We start from the raw sequence: 26,786 nt of genomic DNA, 5'->3' as shown, positions 1-26,786 counted from the left end.
TACATTTATTTTACTTTGATAAGAATCTACTGAAGCTGCTACCTTCCAGGGACTGCTCTGACTGACAAGAGGCAATGACACTGGTATGTAATTAATCAGACTACCATGAACTACTACTTCCCATTGTCTATTAGAACAGGGAAGCAGAATGATAAACGCGTAACAAAAGATAGTAAACATTGATGAAATGTATATTACAATCCATTCATTCACAGACTGTGCTCTGTAAAACCACTGTGAAAGGTAAATCTTGAGATGTGGGATGAGTTGAGCTAACTATTTGTAATCTTGCTTTGCTTAAGTTTATTACTAATGTGCTGCAACTGTAATCTAAGTATGCGAGATGGAAAGCGAGAAGGAACCTCTTATTGAAAAGTTTGGATTTTGATCCACTGTAATTTTTATGTTCAGCATATTCTGAACAATTTAGAGCAAAAATAGATTTCTACCTCTACATTTGAGTTAGTTGTTACAGGCTGAATATTGGCGATGGACAATTGAGAGTGTTAAGATAATACGTTTTAAAGTTCCACTTTATTGTCAGCATTTAGTTTGACATACTTAAGAAACAAATTCTGCATATATATTATCCTTAAAATGTCCTTTGTCCAATGATACAGACATTTTTAAGCTAACATAACATATTAAGTGGTTAACCCCTGTACACCTGTATCACATTACAGCGTACACAAATTTAAAACTAAATAAATTTACTGCAAATTGAGATAGTGTTCCCTACACAGCTGTTCCTTTTTTGGCAAAATATTGGTATTTTTCCTCTATGTTACAGTCTTTTTTAGAACAAATTTTGATTCTGAAATCATCACCAAGGCCAAAACCATCTAAAATTTTGAATTCACAAAACCCCTAAAATTAGTTTACTGAGATACCATATTTTACAGTAGCCAAAGATTTGATTTTCCACTTCTAAAATGGTTATGTCTGAAGGGATTCAAAGTCTTTCACAAACAGTGCTTTCACCTTCCTTGTGTTCTGAAATTTCTGTCTGGTCAGGTTCTTCCTCAGGATTCTCATTGACACTGACTTGAGATTCTCATTCAGGTTCTGGTTTTACTTCAGGACACAGAGTCTTTATCTCTCTTTGCAATAGGCCCTGATGTTTCAAAAGAATCTGTTCATTGTCTTGTCACCCCTGCTGGAATTACTACATCAGGAACCCCAAAAGGTCAATTTCCTTTGGTGAAAGATGTGGTGCACAAATTCACTTCCATCAACGTCCATTTTGCAATATACATTATCTCTGTATCTAATGATAAACTCAAAGTGGATGTATTTAGTTTTGTAAGTTACTTTGTTAGCATTACTATTCTGAAAAACATTTAGCCAGTCATACATACTGACAGCAACTTCTTCTGCTTCATTTCTACCAGAAACTGAGCTCTTAACAGCATGAAGAACTGATTGGTTGGGTTTGTGGGAAGAGACCAAACTGCGAGGTCATCGGTCTCGTCAGATCAGGGAAGGACAGGGAAGGAAGTCGGCCGTGCCCTTTCAGATGAACCATCCCGGCATTTGCCTGGAGCGATTTAGGGAAATCACGGAAAACCTAAATCAGGATGGCCGGACGCGGGACTGAACCGTCGTCCTCCCGAATGCGAGTCCAGTGTGAAGAACTGAAAACCATGATGTATAAAATAATGCTGTAATATTTTGACAATTTAAAAATGCACTTATTTGACATTAGATCACAAATGATTTTCATTTTTTAGAGTCTTGGTCATCAGAGTTTTAGATCTCAGTAGTCAAATACTACAGAACTTAAGGTTGGAACAAAATTTTCTTAAGATACAGAGTTTGCTACTAGTTGATTTCAACACACAGTCTTTAATTTGTTAAAACTTAAATACATTGAATTGATGTTCCACAATTTTTTTATTTTGAATTTTTGCAACTCCTATTCACTTTGCTCATGGCTGTTTCTTTGAAGTATATGTACACTGTTTCTTGTGACTGCTAGTCACATACACACTATGCACAGAAAATGGGCCTTACTAAAGATGAACATAATTAATTGTGAAGCTACTAACAAAGCATTAGTTGTTAAGCAGTCATATGGACATATACAGAAGCATAAATTAAAATTCAGCCTTTCAGCAGCAACATTACCACTTCTTATCCTCCAGAATTTCTTTAGTACCACTGATGAAAGAAATAAGAGGGGGACACTATAAGTGTTTGAAACTCAACTTGCACTCTTCTCGTGATTTACGCAATGATATGGATAGAGGAAGGCAAAATAAAACAATATTTCTGGACTTTCACAAAACCTTATGAGGTCAATACCACAGCGACATCCTCTAATGAAAATATGTTCTTTAAGGACATCCAACCGGGTTTGCATGGGATCAAAAATTTACTTAGAGGCAGGATTCACAACATTACCTTGTATGGACAACCATCCACAAACACTGATGTAAAATCTGCTGAGCCCCTGGGGAATGTAATAGGGCTGTCGCTGTTCATGTTACATATTAATGACCTAGCGGATAGTAATAGTTGCAATCTTAGGCTTTTCACAGATGGTGCAGTTATCTATGAGGAAGTTGCACATGTCAAAAACTGCAGAAACAACCGGTTATATTTTGACGAAATATCAACCTGGCCCAAAGACTAACAACTAGATATTAATGTAAAGAAATGCCAAAATGTGCACTTCAGGAAACATAAAAGTGTGGTATTCTTCGACTATAGGGTTAGTGAGTCACAACGAGATCCAGTCACGTTGCATAAATATTTGTGAATATGAACCACAGCTACGTCCATTCTTGTAGCACAAATATTTGTGAATAACAATGTGCAGAACGTGGAACTGCCACACAGGCTTGACTGTAGGTAAAATGACAAGCTAAGATTCATTAGTCAGATATGGGGCTACTGCAGTTTATTTACAAAACGGACAGCATGCAAAATACTTGTAGGGTCTGTAATTCAATACTACTCAAATGGATGGGACTTGTACAAGATATAACACAGAGTACACAAAGTTGGTAAACACCTGAACGCTACGGCTCTTTGAATGTGAAGTTATTTTTATCAAATCTGGAGCCTGTTTGTCATTACAGTAAAGGTGCACGATCTAGATGCATTCCTGAAACCTACAGGCATAAAACTACTACTTAATGGATGTCACAAGACGTCAAGACTCTTCATGATGGTGATGGCAACACATTACCAAAGAATAAAGATCTACACCATTACGTGCAACACTGCAACTGTTACTGTTTTGTGTTGCTTTGGAAAAATCGAACAAGCAGTTTACAACAGCGCCGTAACTTCAAGGAACTTCGATGCAATGCACGTCATAGGCAGCGAACATTAACAAAAGTTAAAGAAACATGAATGATGCGGAAAAGAGGTGGTCCTATTCATCAGTTGGCGATAACTGTGGTATCATTCTCCCCATGTTTTCAAACTACAACAATAAGGTTATATTACGCACTACATATTGAGTACTTTGGCACCACTGCGACAGGGAAACAGCTGACACTAACAAAACACCCCTTCCGTGATGGCGATAGCGGTGGTTTGGTATGACTTGAACGGCAGTTTATGTACTGAAATAGTGAACATTCGTATTTGACCGAAATGCTCTTAAACAAACAAGTTCGTCATCGATAGCATACAGATGCTGCCAATGAGTAAACTGCGATTGATATCAGTGTATAATGTACCCCAGACGTCACTGTGTTTGACATTTGACGTGTTGTGAAAACAAAATACAATTATTCACGTGGTTTGGGAACTGCCTTTTACGATGCAGTTACGATTAATTATTGGCGTTTAACGTCGCTAGTTCCACTGGGCGTAATGATCCATCCTTACCGTATATATTTTTTAAGAGCATCGTGTTTAATGTGACAAGATGATTCCTTTGAAAGATAATGAAGATGTGGCGTGCTTTCTCGTCACAAAACATTCGTGGAAAGGGAAGTAAGTATTTTAGCTGTAAGTTGTTAATAATATAAGTCGACAAAACTACTTGTTGCCTGTTGTTTCTTGGTTATTGTTACAGGTATAAAAGAGTGTTTTCAATAGGATCAGCAGGAATAACAACTTACAACCCTTCAACGCTGGAAGTTACAAATAGATGGCTCTACAACGACTTTATCAATGTATCTCCTAGTGTTAAGGTTGCTGGACAGTTGTCAAATGAATTTACAATAACTATGAAAAAAGACAAGAAGAATGATTCAATGAGATTTTCCTCAGAGCACAGAGCCCAGCTCCTCACAGAAGCCTTAAAATTCCGGTCCTCATTTGCGGAGAAGCCTAAAGAAACGTTGGTAAGAGATTAAAAAACCCTGTTCAGTAGAGCCCCACTCTTCTATATTATTGCTTTGTGATAAAGATTTTCTGAAGAACTCATTTTTTCGCTTAACAGGAAGTCTGTACAGAAAGTAACTTACTTCCTTTGTTTTAAGAGAGCTTTCTTTAAAAAAATGTGAATGTACTTTCTTCTATGTACTTCAAGCAACAATATTTTAAACAAGCAAAGCTAGTTGTAAATACCTGTAGTAACTAGGAAATGTAATAAATTATGTTCACATATCGTCTCAATTAAGATACGTGAGACAAGAACTACTTATTTGTAGTCAAACACAAGGTGCACAGTAAGTGTAAGTTTTGACCACTTCCATGCGATGGGAGTTATCTATGGATTAATGAAACTGTATCCATTAATTATACAGTGTTTCTGACATAAAGGCTCGCTGTTGTCAGACAGTCTTAATCATTAGTGATCAGGAATATCTGCTGACTTTCCTATGTGAGGAAAGGGAGGAGGCAAGCTCCATTCACCACTAAGCCGAGTCCTTGATGTTAATGTCAAGTTGAGGATAATATCTTGCAAAGACAGAGACTACTGACTGCTGAAGTGTAGGGTGAGAATTAGTAAACTACATTCAAAACAAATGAAAATTGTTGCTTACTTGTTACTTTTTAGTGCAGCTAAAAATTTACAACATTTAGATAGAACAATAGCTTCACATCAGGAAATGATACCTCTTAGGTGGAGGACCCAGGTAGGAAAGTCAGTGAAGATCAAATTATATGGGAAGGTAGTTGTAATGCTAGAGGTGTTGGCCAACTTTTGCAGGATGACTTAGAATCAAAGTACATGGTCACAATTTTTTTTGAACCTATTGCCAGTCTGGAGAAGGTGATGGGGTATTTAGGATAAGTTTGCAGACTTCACCAAGCAAGACACTATGGTTGTAGTGGTTGGGTTGGTTAATAGTGTTGACAGAATCTTATGTGCAATGTAGGTGTGATGTGTCAAACATTGTATCAGCATTGAGACGTACCAGTATTATGTTTGCATGTGCTCTCAACACCCTGCCTGGCTTCATTTGAACTTTTTGTTAGGATTGTTATTGTGTTTGAATGGTTGCTTATGCGGGATGCAGGGTTACATATTGACATGGTTATTATTGATTCTGTAAATAGGTGGGGTTATACTAGTGTCAACAGGAAATGGAGGGACAAACTAGATGGGCTAATAGAAAATTTAAGAGTGGAAGGTGCTGTCATAAGTGATAAAATACCAGTGGTCACATGGTTCAGAACACTCACTTTTAGGGGGAGGGAGGACAGAAAGAAACAAAGTTTTAAGAGACATTAGGACTGTAACAAACCTTCAGTTTGAGAAAGAAACCAAACTAAATAACTCTGGTATACTGTATCAGTACAAACAGCTGTTGATTAAAGACTTTTCAGCAATAAGCAGAAATTAAACTTCCACCCAGTTTCGTCTCAGTCAGTGTGGAATGCCAGTTATTTTTATTGCATTAAAATATTCAAAGGCTAAGAAGTAAAATTAATGAACTACTAACAAGGGAACCTCCCCATCGCACCACCCTCAGATTTAGTTATAAGTTGGCACAGTGGATAGGCCTTGAAAAACTGAACACAGATCTATTGAGAAAACAGGAAGAACTTGTGTGGAACTATGAAAAAAATAAGCAAAATATACAAACTGAGTAGTCCAAGTGCAAGATAGTCAACATAAAGTGCGAGCTCAGAAACGCCGTGGTCCCGTGGTTAGCGTGAGTAGCTGTGGAATGAGAGGTCCTGGGTTCAAGTCTTCCCTTGAGTGAAGAGTTTAATTTTTTATTTTCAGACAATTATTATCTGTCACCAGTGTCGTATAAAATATATCTGACATGTTTTCCTGTGGAGGAATCGGTTGACCTATGACCTTGCGATCAAATGTTTTCGGTTCCCATTCGAGAGGCACATCCTTCCGTCTATTAATTGCACCGTTTTGCGGTGCGTTCGCAAAACACAGACACTAAACTTATTACAGTGAACAGAGACGTCAATGAATGAATGGACAGATCATAAATTTGCGAAAATAAAGAAAATAAATTTTTCACTCGAGGGAAGATTTGAACCAAGGACCTCTCGTTCTGCAGCTGCTCACGCTAACCACGGGACCACGGTGCTCCTAAGCTCATGCTTACCTTGATATTGCATATGTCGCACATGGACTACTCAGTTTGTATATTTTGCTTATTTTTTTCATAGTTCCGCACAACTACTTCACGTTTTCTCGATTGATCTGTGTTCAGTTTTTCAAGGCCTATCCACTGTGCCAACTTATAACTACATCTGAGGGGGGTGCGATGGGGGAGGTTCCCTTGTAAGCAGCATTGAACAATTAGTCTTCAAACCCAGTTGACATCTGCCCAGTTGATCATTGTGAGACGACTGGTGTAGATCAGTTAAGTGTTGCAGGATTCAGGTTGTCATCTCACTTTTGTAGAGCAGAAATGGTGAAAGGAGGAACTGCCACATTCTTCAGTAATTGTCATAAATTTAAGGACACATTCATAAATTTTGCATAGAGCAGAATATGGAAGCATGGGCGGCAGAAGTAGAATTTCATAGTAAATCCTTCATAATACTAATTGTATGCTGAGCAGCTGCTGATGTTGTAATCTGTTCATAAATCTTGAAGATCTATAGCCTGTTTAGTGGGAAAAAAAGGAAATAATGGTTACTGGTGATTCTAATGTAGATTTTCTTAACAATTCTTCCAGTAAGAATTGAGTATAGGTAGTAAACTATCATTCAACTTAATTCCTACCATAAATTTCCTAACTGGGGTAGGTAGTTGCTTACAAAGAGCAATTGATAATATATTTACATAAAGATCTAATAAACAAAATTATATTACGAAACCAATAGTCAGTGGCATCACAGACATTCACAATTCCTTTTATTAAATGTTAAATTGAACAAGGTATAAAATATATTAAATCCGAATTAAAGGGTATAGTCAGTAAGCCAAAAATTATTTTAGGACACCAAAAGACCTGAACTGGAGTGATGTCTACATTGCTTACGGCATGAATGGAAAAAAAACACTTTTATTGATAAAGTACGTATCTTTTTTGAATGCTTTTCCCAAAGTCTTAACAGAAGCCATAGATTACCCAAGAAATAAAGGTATATTGTGAAACAAAAGGCAAACTGTATTTGTCAGTCAGAAACAGTGCTAATGTTGATGCTGTATCTCATTACAAGACATATTCCAGGTAATAGAGAGTAGTACATATATCAAACCAAATGCATTAAGAGGAAAGGATAATCTTGTCAGATAGCAAAATGAACAGTATGGGATATAGTGAGGTAGAATAGAAGACTGTTAGAACCATACATGGAGAGGGGCAGGTAGCATTAAGAACAAATGAGACATTGCTAACATATGTGTGCAGTGTTCCAAAACATTTAAACAAGTGTTTCATAATTGTTACAGAAGAGATTGGATTGTCATGCTCAGTAGAAGCTGATGTGGAATATCTCAGTCCAGTCATTACATATAACTGAAGTAATACGAATGTTACCATCATCATACCCACATACACAGTGTTCACCATAAATGTTTAAAATTAAAAAAATATATTGGTTATGATAACTTTATCATCAGAGTTAGAGTGTTTTTGAGTTTAGTAAATATTTAATTACGTGCGTAACCAGTCATTTATCTGTGGAACATTTTATGAATGGTTGAAATATGCTGAAGTTAATCCTGTGTTTCAAGAAGGAATAAAGAAATACTGTAAAATTCCATAAAACTTCACTTTTGCTAGCATTGTCTGTAATTTTAGAAAAGGTACATACAATTGGCTTCTTAACCATCTCACAGCAAATAATAAATGTTGTAGAAAATTTCTGTTAGAATGCAAATATCTTTTGATTAAAGGAGGCGACTCACCAAAATGCAGAAGTGTTGAGTTGTTGATAGGCACATGCAAAAAACAAAGAAAATATTTTAATTTTAGGATTAGTCTGAAAGCTAGCGAGTTTCCTTTCTTTTTGTGTGTACCCATCAACAACTAAACACTTCCGCTTTTTGATGGGTGATCTTCTTTATTCCAAAAGTATTCACAGCAAATAATATATTGTCAGTCATAGTTCAGAATTCTCAATGGCTTTCTGCACATATAGTGAGAATGTACTTACTTCATTAAATGATAATTACAGATTACTAGTGTATGTTGTATATTTTGTGACCTGTCAAAGATATTTCACTGTGTAAATCATTATATTCATTTAAGTAAATTAGATTATTACAGCACAACAGGAAGTGCTCCAAAATGGTTGAAATTCTATATTTATGTCAGGAAATGGGGTGTCATTAGGAAAGACACATGTATTAAGTGATCAGGCATCATCCAACTGGCAACTATTTGCATGTAGTGTCCCACAAGATTCCAACTGCGGGTCTTTACTTTTTCTTTTCTTATGTATACCAATGACCTTCCATCTCTAATACACACCTCAAAAAAAGTTTTCCGTCACCCCGGTTCCGAGAACTCCTGAAGACAGATGTTGACGATGGATATTGTATCACAGACACAGTCCCTTTGACTGTTCAGAGATGTCACTAAACCCACCCAGAGATTTAAACAACCATGCATGAGCAGTGCATATTAGATGGAGTGGGTCCAACAGCCAATCACTGCCAGTCATTCCACCAGGAAGGAGCTACATGGCTCACATTGTTTGTAGTTCAACCATGCCTAGACGGTCAATACCGTGGATCAATTGCATCCGCATTGTTTCTTTGTGCCAGGAAAGGCTCTCAACAAGAGAAGTGTCCAGGCCTCTCAGAGTGAACTAAAGCAATGTTATTGAGACATGGAGGAGATAGACAGGAACTGTCGATGACATGCCTCGCTCAGGCTGCCCAAGTGCTACTACTGCAGTGGATGACCGCTACCTATGGATTATGGCTTGGAAGAACCCTGACAGCAATGCCACCATGTTGAATAATGCTTTTCGTGCAGCAACAGGACATTGTCTTAAGACTCAAATTGTGCGCAATAGGCTGCACGATGCACTTCTTCACTCCCAACATCCATGGCAAGGTCCATCTTTGCAACCACAACACCATGCAGCACAGTACAGGTGGGTCCAACAACATGCCAAATGAACTGTTCAGGATTTGCATCACGTTATCTTCACCTATGAGTGTCACATATGCCTTCAACCAGACAATTATCAGAGACCTGTTTGGAGGCAATCCGATCAGGCTGAACGCCTTAGACCAGGGCCGGCCAGAAATTCTGCACGTGTGCGTTGCTCCTGCACATGTGCAACTTGCGGGTCACAGTGTGCACGCCGCAGCAGTCAGCGTTCATGTAGTGCATGTTTCTATGCAGAGATGTCGCTTTATCCACTTGCTGGGATACTCCGTACTGGCACATTCTAGTGCTCTTTCCACAGCTTGCAAGCCAACCATGGGAAAGTATTTCGCGTATTAAACATTTAAAATACTGTCACAGTCTACTCATTGAGACGTCTACTTTTATGTTAACAGTTTAACCCAGTATGACAAGTAATACAGTCAACAACCGTGTGTTTTTATTAAGGAAGCTTGACTGACGGCACGTAAATACATGTAATGTTTGTGATCTAGTATTTAAGAAAGAGAGCACTTAGCGACTTCCAACAAACCTTATTCATGATTCCAAATAACATTAAACTAATGCAAGGTTTCCTATAACTAATTCTTGGTACCTTCAGTTACACCCACATAATTTCTGTCTCACTGACATCTGACCAGAATGATAACCGCAGACCTCTCGATGATCACCTGTTATTTCAATACCATTATTGCTATATCTTTCATCAGTTACATTTGAAATCTGCACAATAACCGACAATTAGATGAATGTTATGTTTTATCGACTTCAGCTGAGCGTAGCCCTTCACACACACACACACACACACACACACACACACACACACACACACACACACAAAAAATCCTAAATGTAAGTATACATTGGAACAATCGGTTTAATGACCAACGTTCCTGATAATAATGTAACATGGAGCAGAATGAGGCAATAATGCACAGTTAGTAAACAATAATTTTTAATTATGAAAGGAATAAATCCAAACACATTTATCACTGGTCATGAGAAATGATAATCAAGTTGATGTGTCTCATCCATTTTCTTAAGGACATTTAATTTTACTTGCTGTTCTTCACTGTTGAGTACACTACACTCGTCTTTGTGATATGTATTGTAGTATCTTTCAATTGGAAACTTACGCTGGCCGCCTATTATTCGGCGGCACAGCAAACATTGGGAGTTTTCACCAACAGCTACAAAAAAGAATTGCAGTTCCCAGTCATTTTTAAACGACTGAGAACATAGATCTCCCGTCCTTTGCTTTTTCACAGTACCTCCCATTTCTCAGTACTTCTCTGTTAAGATTTCGGTTACCAGGGGTAAACGAGACTGGGTATGTTGCGCTCTTGCTTGTACCACATAAATAGAGAAGTGGAGCCGCCGCCTTTCATTTAGGACACATGTCTAATAACAGATGTCGCACACGTGCGCACATGTGCAGCACTTCTGCACGTCTGCACACTGTGCAGCGTTTGGACGGCCCTGCCTTAGACACACTCTCCAGGAGTGCAACAAGGTGGAGGTTCTCTGCTGCTGTTTTGGGGTGGCATTATGTGAGTCCAACATACACTGCTGGTGGTCATAAAAGACAACGTAACGGCTGTATGATACGTGAATGCAATCCTCCGACCGATAGTGCACCATATTGGCGAGGCATTTGTCTTCGTGGATGACAGTTTGTGCCCAATCATGCACATCTTGTGAATGATTTCCTTCAGGATAACGGCATCGCTTGACTTGAGTGGCCGTCATGTTCTCCAGACATTAACCATAGAGACTGCTCCGTGGACGTCGCCAGGAGCAAAAGTGATATTCAGGAATGACATCGCGAATGAATCAGATAAGTACCCCTTTTAATTGTGTCCTACAATTTTCTGTTTTTGTTTCATTGTGTGCGTGTGACAATTTCACTTGATAGGCAGGAAAGTGTTTTGTCTAGTGTGTGTAGCCACGTTGATCAAAATGAGCGAAACTCAGTTAAATCAAATAGGCATGACCACCGGTCAGGCCGTCAATTTCATGCTTCATTAACCATATCGAACATGCCTGGGATAGATTGAAAAGGGTTGTTTATGGACGACGTGACACACCAACACTAAGGGATCTATGCCAAATCGCTGTTCAGGAGTGGGACAATGTATAACAACAGTGCCTTGATAACCTGTGGATGGTATGCCACAACGTATACAGGCATGCATCAATGCAAGAAGACGTGCTACTGGGTGTTAGAGGTACCGATGTTTACAGAAATCTGGACCACCTCCTCTGAAGGTCTTGCTGTATGGTGGTAAAACTTGCAATGCGTGGTTTTCGTGAGTAAAAAGGGTGGAAATGATGTTTATGTTGATCTCTATTCCAATTTTCTGTACAGGTTCCGAAACTCTTGCAAAACTTTTTTTGATGTGTGTAATACAAGAACCAAGTTTGTTTGTTTGTAGGTGGTATAGACATTCCAATAAATAGCAAATTAAGTATAGTCTTAGTAATATTGGTTAATTAAATTTTGATGGACATCAGTCAGTGGTTCCTAGCCTATTCTCTGCCACTAAACTTTGAGAAACTGAGGTTTGCCACGGCTGTATGTCTAAAATGTGACAATGAAGATATAGAAGTAGTTGACAATGTTTTAGGGAGTAAAACTTGAGAATAAATTACACTAGGAGAAGTATTCCACAGATCTGCAGAAGCACGTAAACAAATCTCTTCTTTGCAATGTGAGTGTTGTCAAAAACAAGGTATACAAAAACGAAAAACTGGTATATTACGGTTACTTTCATACGGTAATGTCATATGGGATTGTTTCTTGGGGTGACACACCAAACCAAGCCAAAGTTTTCCTGGTCAAGAAATGTTTAATAAGAATAATCTGAGGTGTGAACGTTAGAGCACCCTGCAGAGGCCAGTTAGAAACTAGGAATATTAACTACCACTTCTCAATACCTTTATTCATTAATGAAATTTCAATTAAAAATATATTTCAAACCAACAGCTCAATTCATGCAATCAATACAAGATATAAGGATAATCTTCACAAAGATTTAAACTTGCTGACTTTGCTCCAGAACACTGACAGACATCCATGGGATTTTTTAATTTTGTAGGCTCAGTACATAAGATTTTCTGTTTTATTTTTTTGTGTTGTCAGTACATGTTACTGATGAATGTTTGCAGTTTCAGCTGCTTTTAATATTTAGTTTTGTCCATCGAAAAGATTATATGCATTTTCAAGTGCTGTCATCTTCCTACTTTCGAAAAAGATGGCTTAAAGAATTTGCACTAAATTTTGCCTGTAAAATGGAATGAAGTGCAGCACCACATTCGGAATGTAGAACTACTATGAGTAAAATGAGGGTTTACAAGTGTTTTAAATGTCTCAAAGTGGATCAAGAAGTCGTTGGAGGAGGACAGCCATCCTGGATACCCTAGCACTTCACTCAGTGACCATAATGTGGAAGACATAAAGAAAATGGGTCTGGAAAATTGCTTTATCACCATCAGTGAATTGCTCATGATGTTGGCATAGCCTTTGGCTCATGCCGAGCAACTGTTTTCAATTTTGTGAGCGTGAAATGCCTCTGTTGTGACAGTATTGGAAATCTTTCTTCCAGTTACAACTGTGGTTTACGATAACTGATAAGGTTAACTGTTAGACCTATAATTTGTGTAATAGAAAAGTAACCTGTTCAGGAAGTGATTTGGAATGTACACATTCTTATTTATTTTCATCCGCCTCACAGCATAGTGGGTATGAGGGACCTCCGTCGTCTTATATCTGCAGTTGATGTTACTCTACATCTACATCCACATCTGGATAGATATTCCGCTACCCACTGTATGGCGCTTGGTGGAGGGTACCCCATATGACTACTAGTCATTTCATTTCCTGTTCCACTTGCAAATAGAGCGAGGGAAAAATGATTGTCTGTATGCTGCAGTATGAGCCCTAATTTTTCATATCTTATCTTCATGGTCCTTGTCAACAATGTATGTTAAAGGCGGTAGAATCATTCTGCATTCAGGTTCAAATGCCGGTTCTCCAAATTTTCTCTATAGTATTCTTCGAAAAGAATGTCGCCTTTCCTCCAGGGATTCCCATTTGAGTTTCTGAAGCATGTTCGTAACACTTGCATGATGTTTTAACCTACCAGTAACAAATCTAGCAGCCCGCCTCTGAGTTGCTTCCTTTAATCTGACCTGGTGAGGATCCCAAACACTAGAGCAATACTCAAGAATAGGCCGCAGTAGCCTCCTATATGTGGTGTACTTTACAGATAGACCACAATTTCCTAAAATTCTCCCAATCAAAGTCGACCATTCACCTTGCCTACCACAAGTGTCACATGCTTATTCCATTTCATATTGATTTGCAATGTTATGACCAGATATTTAAACAACCTGACTGTATCAGTCAGGACACTACTAATGCTGTAATTGAACATTAGAGGTTTGTTTTTCTACATTTTTCTACATTTATAGCTAGCTGTCATTCATCACACCAACCAAAAATTTTGTCTAAATCATCTTGTATCCCTGTACAGTCAACTCTGACACCTTACCGTAACCATATCATCAGCAGCAAACAACCACAGATTGATGTTCACCCTGTCCTCCAAATCATATATAGAGATAATAGCAGTCCTATCACACTTCCCTTGGGCACTCCTGATGATACCCTTCTCTTAGAAACACTCGACATCGAGGATAACACATTGGGTTCTATAACTTAAGAAGTCTCTGAGCCCTCACACATCTGTGAACCTGCTCCATAGGCTTATATCTTCAACAGCCTGCAATGGGGCGCCATGTCAAACACTTTTCAGAAATATAGAATCTGCCTCTTGCCCTTTATCCATAGTTCGCAGTATATAATGTGAGAAAAGGGCAAATTGAGTTTAGCATGAGCAAAGCTTTCTAAAACGGTGATGATTGGTGGACATAAACTTCTCTGCCTCAAGAAAATATATTACATTCAAACTAAGAATATGTTAAAGGATTCTGCAACAACCCAATGTTAGGGAGATTGGTCTGAAATTTGTCAGGTCTGTTCTTTTGTGCTTCTTATATACATGAGTCACCTGTACTTTCTTCCAGTCGAATATGTCTTTGTACTGGGCAAGAGATTCACGATGAATGCAAGCTGGTCAGGGGCCAATACTGTAAAGTACTCTTTGAAAAACCAAATCAGAATTCCAACCGGACTTGGTGACTTACTTGTTTTCAACACTTTCAGTTGTTTCTTTATCCCAGGGTTGCTTATTACTGTGTTGTCCATACGGGAGTCTGTCTGATAGTCAAATGATGCTATGTTAGTAAGAGTCTCCTGCATGAATGATTTCTTGAACATGAAATTCAAACTTCGGCTATCATTTTGCTATCTTCAGCTGCCACACCAGGCTGGATAACAGGTAACTGTGTAGAAGCTTCAGACCCACTGAGTGCTTTTACATAGGACCAGAATTTTCTTGGGTTCTCCGCCAGACCTTTAGCTAAGGTGTGACTGGGGTAGTTGTTACATGCTTCATGCATAGTACTTTTCACTGATGCATAAATCTCTGCTAAACTTTGCTTTACGTCATTTGTGCATTCTCTTTTGCACTGAGAGTGGAACAGTGATTGCTTCTTCAACATTTTCTTAATCTCGTTATTAAACAGTGGTAGATCTTTCCCATCCTTAATCCCTCTCAAGAACACATTTTGCTATCTGTGTAAACTTTGCCTATAATTCCTGTACTTCCATCTTGCTGTAACTACATGATGGCAATTTACTATCTATGTGAGATGCTAACAACTGCTTATCTGCTGTTTGTAGCAGAAACACTCTCCTAGCATTCTTAACTGATTTATTAACTATCATAACCATAGTTGCTATAGTGATATCATGATTGCTAGTTCCCATTTCTATACTGACACTGTTGATAAGGTCCAGCCTATTTTTAGCTACAAAGTCTATTTCGATTGCTTGTGGGCTGCCGAGCTAGCTGCTCAAGACAGTTCTCAGAAAATGTGGTCAGAAGTATTTCACATGATTGTCTGTCTGTAAACCCAGCAATGAATCCAAAGATATCTCAATCTATACTCGGTAGGTTAAAGTTGCCTCCAACTAGTATCGCAAATTCTGGTTATTTACACCCTACTGACTGTAGAATTTCTTTGAATGACTCTCAAACCATCATAGCAGAATTGGGTGGCCAGTAAAAAATCTAGCAATTAACTTGGTTTTGCTTGGACCTGCTATACATGACCAGATAACTTCACTGTCACACTCAACTTCGACCTCATTTGAGACAATATTTTTGTCAGCTACAATGAACACGCCCCTTGCTGTGGCTTCTAGCCTGTCTTTCTGATACACGTTCCATGATTCGCTAAATATATTGATGGTCTCCACTTCTAGTTTGTCAGCTCATGGTCTCAAGAATAATTTGAGTGTGAGAACTTTCCTGGAGGGCAGTAAATTCAGAAACTTTTTTACGATTACTTTGACAGTTTATTCATAAAATTTTGACAGTTAGTGTCTTTACTCTGAACATGGTCTTACTTCCATTGCTGTGTATTGACAGTGTTCATTGGAGTAGCTCAAACTACCATCTAGCCTAAAAAGTGCTCATGTGCACTCCACAAGTATTCTGCTAACAGAATAGCTGCTGTTGTGCCTCTCGTACAATCAGTTTCCCTTTCTGTAAGTCCTTTTTCTATTCCCTTTCCCCATTTATTTCTTTTCCATCTTTACTTTCTACCCTTAATTCTTTCATTGGCTTTAGTGGTTGATATTTCAATATTTGGAGGACGTGTGAAGACCATTTCAGCTGTTGCTCTTGGATAGTCTTCTGCAGAGGTTTATAGCAAGTTACCCATTCAATATCTTTGTCTTGTTGAGGAAATTGTCTGACTGCATGACACACACACACACACACACACACACACACACACACACACACACACATTCCTGGAAATGCAGTTTACACAAACATGACCAGTTTCTGCCGGCCAAGGCCTTGGTTGTGTGAGTTGTGTTTGCACAACAGGCAGCCTGTTTTTTAAATTTCTTCTTCCTTCTCATCTGTATTGACGATAGAGCCAAAGTACTTAAATTTACAAATAATGGAAAATCTAGGACGGAATAATGAGAATATTATGAAAAAGGTAGAGGCTACTCACCATTTAGTGGACATAATAATTGCAGAGTTGCACAACAAAAGACTGCTAAACATGTAAGATTTTGCTCAAAGGACCTTCTTCGGAATAATACGAACACACACACACACACACACACACACACACACACACACACACACACACACACACACACACATATTCCTGGAAATGCAGTTTACACAAACATGACCAGTTTCTGCCGGCCAAGGCCTTGGTTGTGTGAGTTGTGTTTGCACAAATGTGTGTGTGTGTGGTGTTAAATTCAAAAGAACTTGTTAAACAGTCTCTTTGTTGTGCCTCTCTATGACTCACAATCAGCATCTCCACTGTATGTTGAGCGGCAGTGTATCCTTCTCGTACTATTGTCATAAAATTTACAAATACGTTTTTAATGGCTTCCCTTCAATTGTGATGTTATGCTTTTCTTCTGTTTTGTTTATAAATGTTTACATTAATGTTCACTTCTTTCTTCTCCAATTGCTCTACCAGGATATTTTTTTGTGTTGGAGATTTTGTCCACTGGCAGTTTTTAATCTGTCCATCTATCACTTATGTTCGGTAGATCCGATCAAAAAGAACCACCTTCAGGGATGTGGAACAAGTCAAAGTATACCTTAAAAACTATTAGAAGTTAACATAAAACAGCCAGCCTCATCAGTTAATTGAGTTTTGTCTGGTAATATACTGTGGTCAGCTTTTTAACTTTGCTGTTACATGCTGTCATTATATGGCCAAGGCATATTACAGAGACAACTGAGGCAGATGTAGAGCTACAAATTGATATTTCTACTCAGTTGTGGAAGAATTTAAATTGCTGGTCTTAAGTAGTGACCCCTGGCTATTTGAGATTAACTGAGGTACAATTCAGCTTACAAGACTTTTTTTTTGTCTGTTTCCTTACATGTTGGTCACATGCTCTGTTTCAAGCATTTCGTCTTGAGGTCACAAGTGGCCTATTGGGACCATCCAACTGCCATGTCATCCTCAACTGAGGATACGGATAGGAGGGGCGTGTGGTCAGCACACTGCTCTCCCAGTCGTTACGATGGTTTTCTGTGACCGGAGCCACTACTATTTGGTCGAGTAGCTCCTCAATTGGCATCACGAGGCTTAGTGCACCCTGGAAAATGGCAACAGCACATGGCGGCTTGGATCGTCACAGATCCAAGTGCTGGCCACAGCGTTTAACTTTGGTGATCTGACAGGAACCGGTGTATCCACTGCGGCAAGACTGTAGCCCGCTCCGTTTCAAGACAATAGATATTTGATTTACATGTAAAGACTTTACAGTAAGACACCAAAATGAAAAGTCTATGGGACATAAACTGGGGATTTATGAGGATAATTGAGTTGATGTACATCTGCTTTTTAAACTATAAAGTCAATTTTGAATAAGGAATTCATACACTGCTTGGGCATGGACTGCCATTCTATTGAACGAGAGTACTGTTACTCACTACAAATGAAACTGTAGTATTAAACATGATAAACTGATGGTGTCAACTTACTTCCTTTGAGTAGTAAGTTTCCCTTAGTTCATTGTAAAAGCTATGCTATATTCTGTGCCAGTCTCTTCATCTCTGCATAAGTACTGAAACCTATGTTTACCTGTAACTACTTACTGCAGTCAAGCCTTGGGCTCCATCTGTAACTTTTACTCCCCCCTCACTACCCATTCCTCGCCCTCCTCCACTCCCTCTCCCTCTTCCTGCCCTCCACCCTCTTCCTCCCCCCCCCACACCTTATGCCCTCCCCTTCACCCTACCCCCTTGGCCCACACGCTCTTCCTTGGTCTCGCCCACCACCCTCCCCCTCCCCTCCCCTCCCCTCCCCTCTCTCCACAAACCCCCTCACACTGCCCCTACTCCTACACCCTCCTGCCTTCTCCCTGCCCGACCCCCTCATCTTCCACCCCCTGTTCCTCCCACCCCTCCCACTATCTCCTGCTCCCCCAACTGCTCCATGCCCCCCGCCCAACCCGACTGCCCCCGCCCAACCCGACTGCCCCCGCCCAACCCGACTGCCCCCGCCCAACCCGACTGCCCCCGCCCACCCCGACACCAGCAGTCTCTAAGTGTTCCAAGTCACAGTGAAATGCAAGAAAGTATGACCCTAAATCTTCCCCCTCCATTGCTACACCATGGGAGGAATGCTAGGCTAAGGATGGCAGTGAACCTTATTCACTCCGGTATTTCGTATGTACGAGAACTTAAGGGGACTCCTTTGTTTCAATGAAGCCACAGTCTTTCGTAGAGCATTAGAGGACAAGTTTGGGAAGGTGGAGGGCTTGTCCAAAATGCGCTTCGGGTCAGTCTTGATAAAAACAGCATTCTCTACCCACTCGTGGGCTTTACTCGCTTGTAACAAGTTGGGGGATGATATGTTCTCATCATGCCACATAAGAGCTTCAATATGGTCCAGGGTATCTTATTCCACAGGGATCTTCTTTTGCAGTCTGACGATGAGCTGCACACCAATTTAGAGTGGAGAGGTGTTTATTTTGTGTGGTGTGTCCATCGGGGTCTGAGGGATAATCAGGTTGCCAGTGGTGCCTTCATCTTGGCCTTTGAAGGCGACACCTTAACTGATAAGGTCAAGGTCATGGTCTACCGCTGTGATGTCAAACCATATATCCCTCCCCCAATGAGGTGCTTTAAATGCTCTAAGTATGGCCATATGTCTTCCCGCTGTATATCCAGCGTCACATGTCGAAATGGCAGACATCCATCACATCCCAATACTCCATGTGCCCCGCCTCCCATCTGTGTCAGATGTGAAGAGCATCGTTCACCTTGCTCGCCAGACTGCAGGATTTTACAGGAAGTGAGGAACATCGTGGAATACAAGACACTGGACTGACTGACCTACACCAAGGCTAAGAGAAAATACGAGTGCCTATATCCTGTGGCTATGACCTCCTTATATGCCGCTGCTACGAGAATAGTTGTAGCCCCATCATTTCTGTGAATTACAGTCGGCTCTCAGAGCCAGAAGGGTACACCTGCCCCCTGATGGTGGGGAGCACTTCCCCCTCTATTGCTCTTGCACCCTCTACTTGGGGATCACTACCCTCCAACCATTGGGGACACCAATCTCCACTTCTCAGCTGGAGAAGTGTAAGTATTCTTCAGCTCTTCTCACCAGGAAGGGGCCCCTTGGGTTATTCCCTTCCCGGGTTTCCGCTAGTGTGAAAGATGACGCCTGCCAATGACTGAAGTGCCCAAAAGCAGCTGGTTGTAGGGCTTCACGCTCATCCTCAGTCCTGGAGACTGAATCAGTGAAGCCCTCCCCGCCAGAGAAACCCAAGGAGCAACCAGGAAAGTCCAAAAACAAGACCAAGGAAATTGTGGTCGCACCAAACCACCACTACCTACAAGCTCTGCGTCTGGGGATAAGGTGGAGATTCTGGCATCTGCTGAGGACCTAGATCTCACCGGACCCTCAAACCCAATGGATATAGACTGTTCAAGCAATAAGACAGTGGCACCAGGTGACCCTGAGGCATAAACTGCCTCATTGAATGTTTCATGCCTTACCTGTCTCATGATGACATCATGCCCCAGGGGAATTGTGGTGGTATTTTCTGCTGCCTAGTTGAGCTACGGAAACTGTTAAGCTTTACACCTGCTTTCTGCATTGCCCTCCAGGAAACCTGGTTGCCGGCAATGTGGGCTCCTGCCCTACATCTACATCTACATTTATACTCTGCAAGCCACCCAACGGTGTGTGGCGGAGGGCACTTTACATGCCACTGTCATTACCTCTCTTTCCTGTTCCAGTCACGTATGGTTCACGGGAAGAACGACTGCCGGAAAGCCTCCGTGCGCACTCGAATCTCTCTAATTTTACATTTGTGATCTCCTCGGGAGGTATAAGTAGGGGGGAGCAATACACTTGATACCTCATCCAGAAACTCACCCTCTCGAGACCTGGACAGCAAGCTACACCACAATGCAGAGCGCCTCTCTCGCAGAATCTGCCACTTGAGTTTGCTAAACATCTCCGTAACTCTATCACGCTTACCAAATAACCCTGTGACGAAATGCGCCACTCTTCTTTGGATCTTCTCTATCTCCTCCGTCAATCCGACCTGGTATAGATTCTGCACTGATGAGCAATACTCAAGTATAAGTTGAACGAGTGTTTTGTAAGCCACCTCCTTTGTTGATGACTACATTTTCTAAGGACACTTCCAATGAATCTCAACCTAGTACTCGCCTTACCAACAATTAATTTCGTATGATCATTCCACTTCAAATCATTCCGCATGCACGCTCCCAGATATTTTACAGAAGTAACTGCTACTAGTGTTTGTTCCGCTATCATATAATCATACAATAAAGGATCCTTCTTTCTATGTATTCGCAATACATTACATTTGTCTATGTTGCCACTCCCTGCACCAAGTGCCTATCCGCTGCAGATCTTCCTGCATTTCGCAACAATTTTCTACTGCTGCAACTTCTCTGTATACCACAGCATCATCCGCGAAAAGCCGCATGGAACTTCCGGCACTATCTACTAGGTCATTTATATATATTGTGAAAAGCAATGGTCCCATAACACTCCCCTGTGGCACGCCAGAGGTTACTTTAACGTCTGTAGACGTCTCTCCATTGAGAACAGCATGCTGTGTTCTGTTTGCTAAAAACTCTTCAATCCAGCCACACAGCTTGTCTGATATTCTGTAGTCTCTTACTTTATCAGGCGACAGTGCGGAACTGTATCAAACGCCTTCCAGAAGTCAAGGAAAATGGCATCTGCCTGGGAGCCTGTATCTAATATTTTCTGGGTCTCGTGACACATAAAGCGAGTTGGGTCTCACACGATCGCTGTTTCTGGAATCCATGTTAATTCCTACAAAATAGACTCTGGGTTTCCAGAAATGACATGATATGCAAGCAAAAAACATGTTCTAAAATTCTGCAACAGATTGACGTCAGAGATATAGGTCTATAGTTTTGCCTGCTCGACGACCCTTCTTGAAGACTGGGACTACCTGTGCTCTTTTCCAATCATTTGGAACCTTCCGTTCCTCTAGAGACTTGCAGTACACGGCTGTTAGAAGGGGGGCAAGTTCTTTCGTGTACTGTGTGTAGAATCGAATTGGTATCCTGTCAGGTCCAGTGGACTTACCCCTGTTGAGTGATTTCGGTTGCTTTTCATGTAGCTGCCTGCTGTGTGTAGTGGACTCCTGATCTATCCAGCGGAACCCGAAACCCCACCACCCTATAGCGCAAGTCGAGGAATCTGCAGCCCACACGGTCACAGAACTGTCTCGGCCTCTGATTCAGACCCTCCACTCGGCTCTGTACCAAAGGTCCGCAGTCAGTCCTGTCAATGATGCTGCAGATGATGAGCTCTACTTTCATCCCGCTAGCGAGACTGGCAGTCTTCGCCAAATCAGATAGCCGCCGGAAGCCAGAGAGGATTTCCTCCGATCCATAGCGACACACATCATTGGTGCCGACATGAGCGACCACCTGCAGATGGGTGCACCCTGTACCCTTCACGGCATCCGGAAGAGCCCTTTCCACATCTGGAATGACTCTGTGGCTATAAGGGATATTACAGGAACCATAGTGACTATAATCAAGTGTCAGGTGCAGTTTGCGTTTATGTCCTAAACTCAGTCTGTAGTGAAACTGTGCCATTTCAAACCCCTCTTGAAGCTGTGGCTGTCAGAATAAGGATGACGAAGGAAATAACTGTCTGCAGTGCATATCTCCCTCCAGATGGTGCAGTATCCCTGAATATATTAGCTGCACTGATTGATCAACTCCCTAAACCTTTCCTACTTTTGGGAGATTTAAACACTCATAACCCCTTGTGGGGTGGCACCATACTTACTGGCCGAGGCAGAGATGTCAAAACTTTACTGCCTCAGTTCGACCTCTGCCTCTTAAATACTGGGGCTGCCACACATTTCAGTGTGGCTCGTGGCAGTTACTTGGCCATTGATTTATCCATGTGCAGCCCAGGACTTCTCCCATCCATCCACTGGAGAGCACATGATGACCTGTGTGGTAGTGACCACTTCTCCAACTTCCTGTCACTGCCCCAGTGTTAGGCCCACGGACACCTGCCCAGATGGGCTTTAAACAAGGCAGACTGGGGAACTTTCACCTCTGATGTCACTGTTGACTCCCCTTCCCCCCCCCCCCCCCCCCTCCCCACACCACATGGTAACATCGATGTAGATGTCTTTTTGGGTGCCAGACCCCAACAAGGGTCCCTTGCATTAACAACAATGGCGTGTTATCTACCTCCGCAAATGCGATTGCTGATCATTTTGCTGAGTGCTATGCTCGAGCCTCTGTGTTGGAGAACCACCCCCCAGCCTTTCGCACCCTCAAATGGTGGTTTGGAAAGGACAGTTCTCTCGTTTGCTACATGCCACATTGCACCCTATAACACCCCATTTACAGAGTGGGAGCGCATCAGTGCCCTTGCACATTGCCCCGACACAGCTCCTGGGCCAGATCGGATCCACAGTCAGATGATTAAACATCTCTCATCTGAGTACAAGTGACATCTCATTTGCAACCGGATCTGGTGCGATGGTGCTTTTCCATCACAGTGGCTGGAGAGCACCATAGTTCTGGTGCTCAGACCTGGCAAAAACCCGCTTGATGTGGATAGCTATCAGCCCATCAGCCTCACCAATGTTCTTTGTAAGTTCCTGTAATGTATTATGTATCGGTAGTTGGTTTGGGTCCTGGAGTCACGTGGCCTACTGGCTCCATATCAGGATGGCTTCCACCAGGGTTGCTCTACCAACGATAATCTTGTGTCCCTCAAGTCTGCCGTCTGAACAGCCTTTTCCAGATGCCAACACCTGCTTGCCGTCTTTTTTTATTTACGAAAAGTGTATGACATCACCTGGCGACATCATATGCTTGTCACATTGTACGAGTGGGCTCTCCGAGGCCAGCTCCCAATTTTTATCCAAAATTGCCTGTCGCTTCGCGCTTTCCATGTCCAAGTTGGTGGTTTCCCATGGTTCCCCCCATATCCAGGAGAATGGGGTCCCACAGGGCTCCGTATTGAGTGTATCTTTATTTTTAGTGGCCATTAATGGTCTAGCAGCAGCTATAGGGCCATCTGTCTCACCTTCTCTGTATGCAGACGACTTCTGCATTTTGTACTGCTCTACCAGTATGGTGCTGCTAAGTGACACCTATGGGGAGCCATCCACAAGGCGCAGTCATGGGCTCTAGCCCACATTTTCTAGTTTTCAGCTGCAAAGTCGTGTGTTATGCACTTCTGTCAGCATCGTACCGTTCATCCAGAACCAGAACTTTACTTTAATGATGATCCACTCACCGTAGTGGAGACATATCGATTCTTAGGGCTTGTTTTCAACACCCGATTGGCTTAGCTTCCTCACCTCCATCAGCTTAAGTGGAAGTGCTGGCAGCACCTCATTGCCCTCCCCTGCCTGAGCAGCACCAACTGGGGTGCAGATTGCTCTACACTGCTGCAGCTTTACAGAGCCCTTGTTCAATCGTGCCTTGACTATTGGAGTCCGGTTTATGGTTCGGCATTGCCCTCAATGTTGTGTTTACTGTGACGTTCGCCTAGACAGGATCTTTTAGGATGAGTCCGGTGACCAGCGTCTTGGTGGAGGCTGGAGTCCCTCCATTGAAGGTTAGGTGTGCACAACTGCTCGCCAGTTACATTGCACAAGTCTGTTGTTCTCCTGTGCATCTGAATTACCGTCTCCCTTTCCCACCCACAATGGTTCATCTCCCGCATCAGCGGCCCAGGTTAGGGCTTAAAATTGCAGTGTGCAATGCCTTCTCTCCTAACTGGAGTCCTTGATTTTACCAATTATACTTGAGGTTCATTCATGAACACCTCCATGGTGTACACCTAGGCCGCGGCTTTGCCTGGACCTTTCACATGGCCGTAAGGACTTGGTTAACCCTGCGACTTTCCGCTGTCACTTCCTTTCGATTCTCGACATGTACCGGGGCCATGAAGTGGTTTACATCAATGGATTGATGGGCGATGATCATGTTGGCTTTGCCTATGTTCATAGAGGACATATAGAACAGCACTCCTTGCCGGATGGCTGCAATGTTTTCATTGCTGAGCTGGTGGCCATATCTTATGCTCTTGAGCACATCCACTCTTGCCCGGGTTAGTCGTTTCTCCTGTGTATTGACTCCTTGAGCAGCCTACAAGCTGTCGACCAGTGCTACCCTCGTCATCCTTTGGTAGCGACCATCCAGGAGTTCATCTATGCCCTGGAACGGTCCAGTCGTTCAGTGCTGTTTGTCTGGATCCCAGGTCACGTCGGAATCCCAGGCAATGAACTTGCCGACAGGCTGGCCAAACAGGCTATGAGGAAATCGCTTATGGAAATCGGCTTATCTGAAACTGACCTGTGTTCAGTACACCGCAAGGTTTTGTGACTTTGGGAGATGGAATGGCGTAACCTAAGTACACACAAGAAGCTGTGTGCCATTAAGGAAACTACAAATGTGTTGAAGACCTCTGTATGTGCCTCTCACAGGGACTCTGTGGTTTTCCGTTGGCTCTGCATTGGCCATACGTGGCTGACGCATGGTTACCTCCTCTGTTGGGAGGACCCACCTTGGTGTCTCTGTGGCTCAAGAATGACAGTCGTCCATCTCTTGCTGGACTGTCCATTATTAGCCACTCTGCAGTGGACTTTTAACCTTCCCAGCACCCTACCTTCGGTGTTCGGTGAAAATACCTCAACAGCAGCTTTAGTTTTATGTTTTATTCTTGAGGGTGAGTTTTATCATTTGCTCTAAGTTTTAGCACATGTCCTTTGTGGCTGGCTTTTCCTATTTATCCTCATGGTTAGCCAGCCTTGGTAACCTGCTTTCTTGATTTAACTGCTTCTACCTGTTTCTTGTGTCTGTTCTTGTGCTGGCACCGATATGATGGTGAGAGGACTGCGTTGTGAGTAATGAGGGATTCCAGTATCCTAAGTGTCAGGTAGAGCCGAAGGTTGTGTAGCGGCATCCGGAACAGGCGTTGCCGGCACACGAGGCTGAAGCTGGTCCGAATGATGCACTGCAACACCCGTGTCCGTCTGGATTTCATACAGGCGTCAGCCACGGTGTCATAAGATGAGGCCAGGACTCCGTTTTGGCCGCCTGCCATATCCCCATACCCAGACAAGGTCGTCGGCGGTGAACCAGCCAAGTGAAGGCACCCGCAGCCTTGAGGTGGAAGGCCGCAGAAGATGAAGTAGCATGCGGGGCTGTCGGCCATGTAAGAGCTCAGCCAGGCTGTGGTCGCCCATGGGGGTGAAACGGTAAGAAGCCAGAAATTGGAGAAGCGCATCATCAGCAGAAGAAGTCGGGAGATTTGTCATCCGAGCTTTAAACGTGCGGACCAGTCGTTCAGCCTCACCGTTTGACTGTGGATGGAACGGAGGGGCCATGACATGCATGATGCTGTGACGGGCACGAAAATCCGCATAATCGGAAGAGGCAAATTGCGGACCATTATCAGTAACAAGAGTAGAGGGAAGGCCTTCCAAAGGGAAAATGCGAGCTAGAACATTGGTGGTTGCCGCGGTGGTAGGCGATGTGCAATGGATAATGAAAGGAAAGTTAGAGTAGGCGTCAATAACGAGAAGCCAGTAAGTACCTAAAAAAGGTCCTGCGAAGTCAGCATGAATACGCTCCCAGGGCTTCTCAGGCGAAGGCCAAGGTGACAAAGATGACTTCAGGGCGGCAGCCTGTGACGCACAAGGGCCGCAGGCAGTGACCATGTGTGCGATTTCAGAGTCGATGCCGGGCCAGTACACATGACGGCACGCCAGAGATTTTGTGCGAGAGACACCCCAGTGCCCTTGGTGAAGGAGGCGTAAGACCGAAGCACACAAAGACGCAGGTACAACAACATGCGGCGAAGCATTTTCAGTGGAAGGGAGGATAACACCATCCCTAGCCGTGAGGCGGTAACGCAAAGCCTAGTAGTTCCGCAGCGGATCAGAAGTCTTAGTGGACGGACGATCTGGCCAACCCTTCTGAATACAGCGTAAAACCCGGGAGAGGGTAGGGTCAGAACCCGTAGCAGCTGCCAGCTGGTCCCTGGTGATGAGGAACCCGTCCACAACCCGCTGCTCAGCAACATCCAGGTGGAAACACAAAAGTTCGTCCCTATCGAATGCCAGATCAGGACCCATTGGAAGGC

General features: G+C 42.3%; 1 protein-coding gene across 1 annotated transcript in view; it reads left to right on the top strand.

Annotated features, from left to right (window-relative positions):
• Positions 1-3,532: 3,532 nt before the first annotated feature.
• Positions 3,533-26,786, top strand: part of LOC124797828 (dnaJ homolog subfamily C member 13) — a 344,782-nt gene continuing 321,528 nt past the window's right edge. Inside the window, 2 exon segments of the mRNA XM_047260865.1 lie at positions 3,533-3,951; positions 4,034-4,304. Of these exon segments, the coding sequence (XP_047116821.1) occupies positions 3,884-3,951; positions 4,034-4,304 (339 nt within the window). The 5' untranslated portion in view covers positions 3,533-3,883.

Source organism: Schistocerca piceifrons, chromosome 5 (genome assembly GCF_021461385.2).
Source record: "Schistocerca piceifrons isolate TAMUIC-IGC-003096 chromosome 5, iqSchPice1.1, whole genome shotgun sequence".
NCBI classification, from domain to species: domain Eukaryota; kingdom Metazoa; phylum Arthropoda; class Insecta; order Orthoptera; family Acrididae; genus Schistocerca; species Schistocerca piceifrons.
This window is presented reverse-complemented; position numbering and strand designations above follow the sequence as displayed.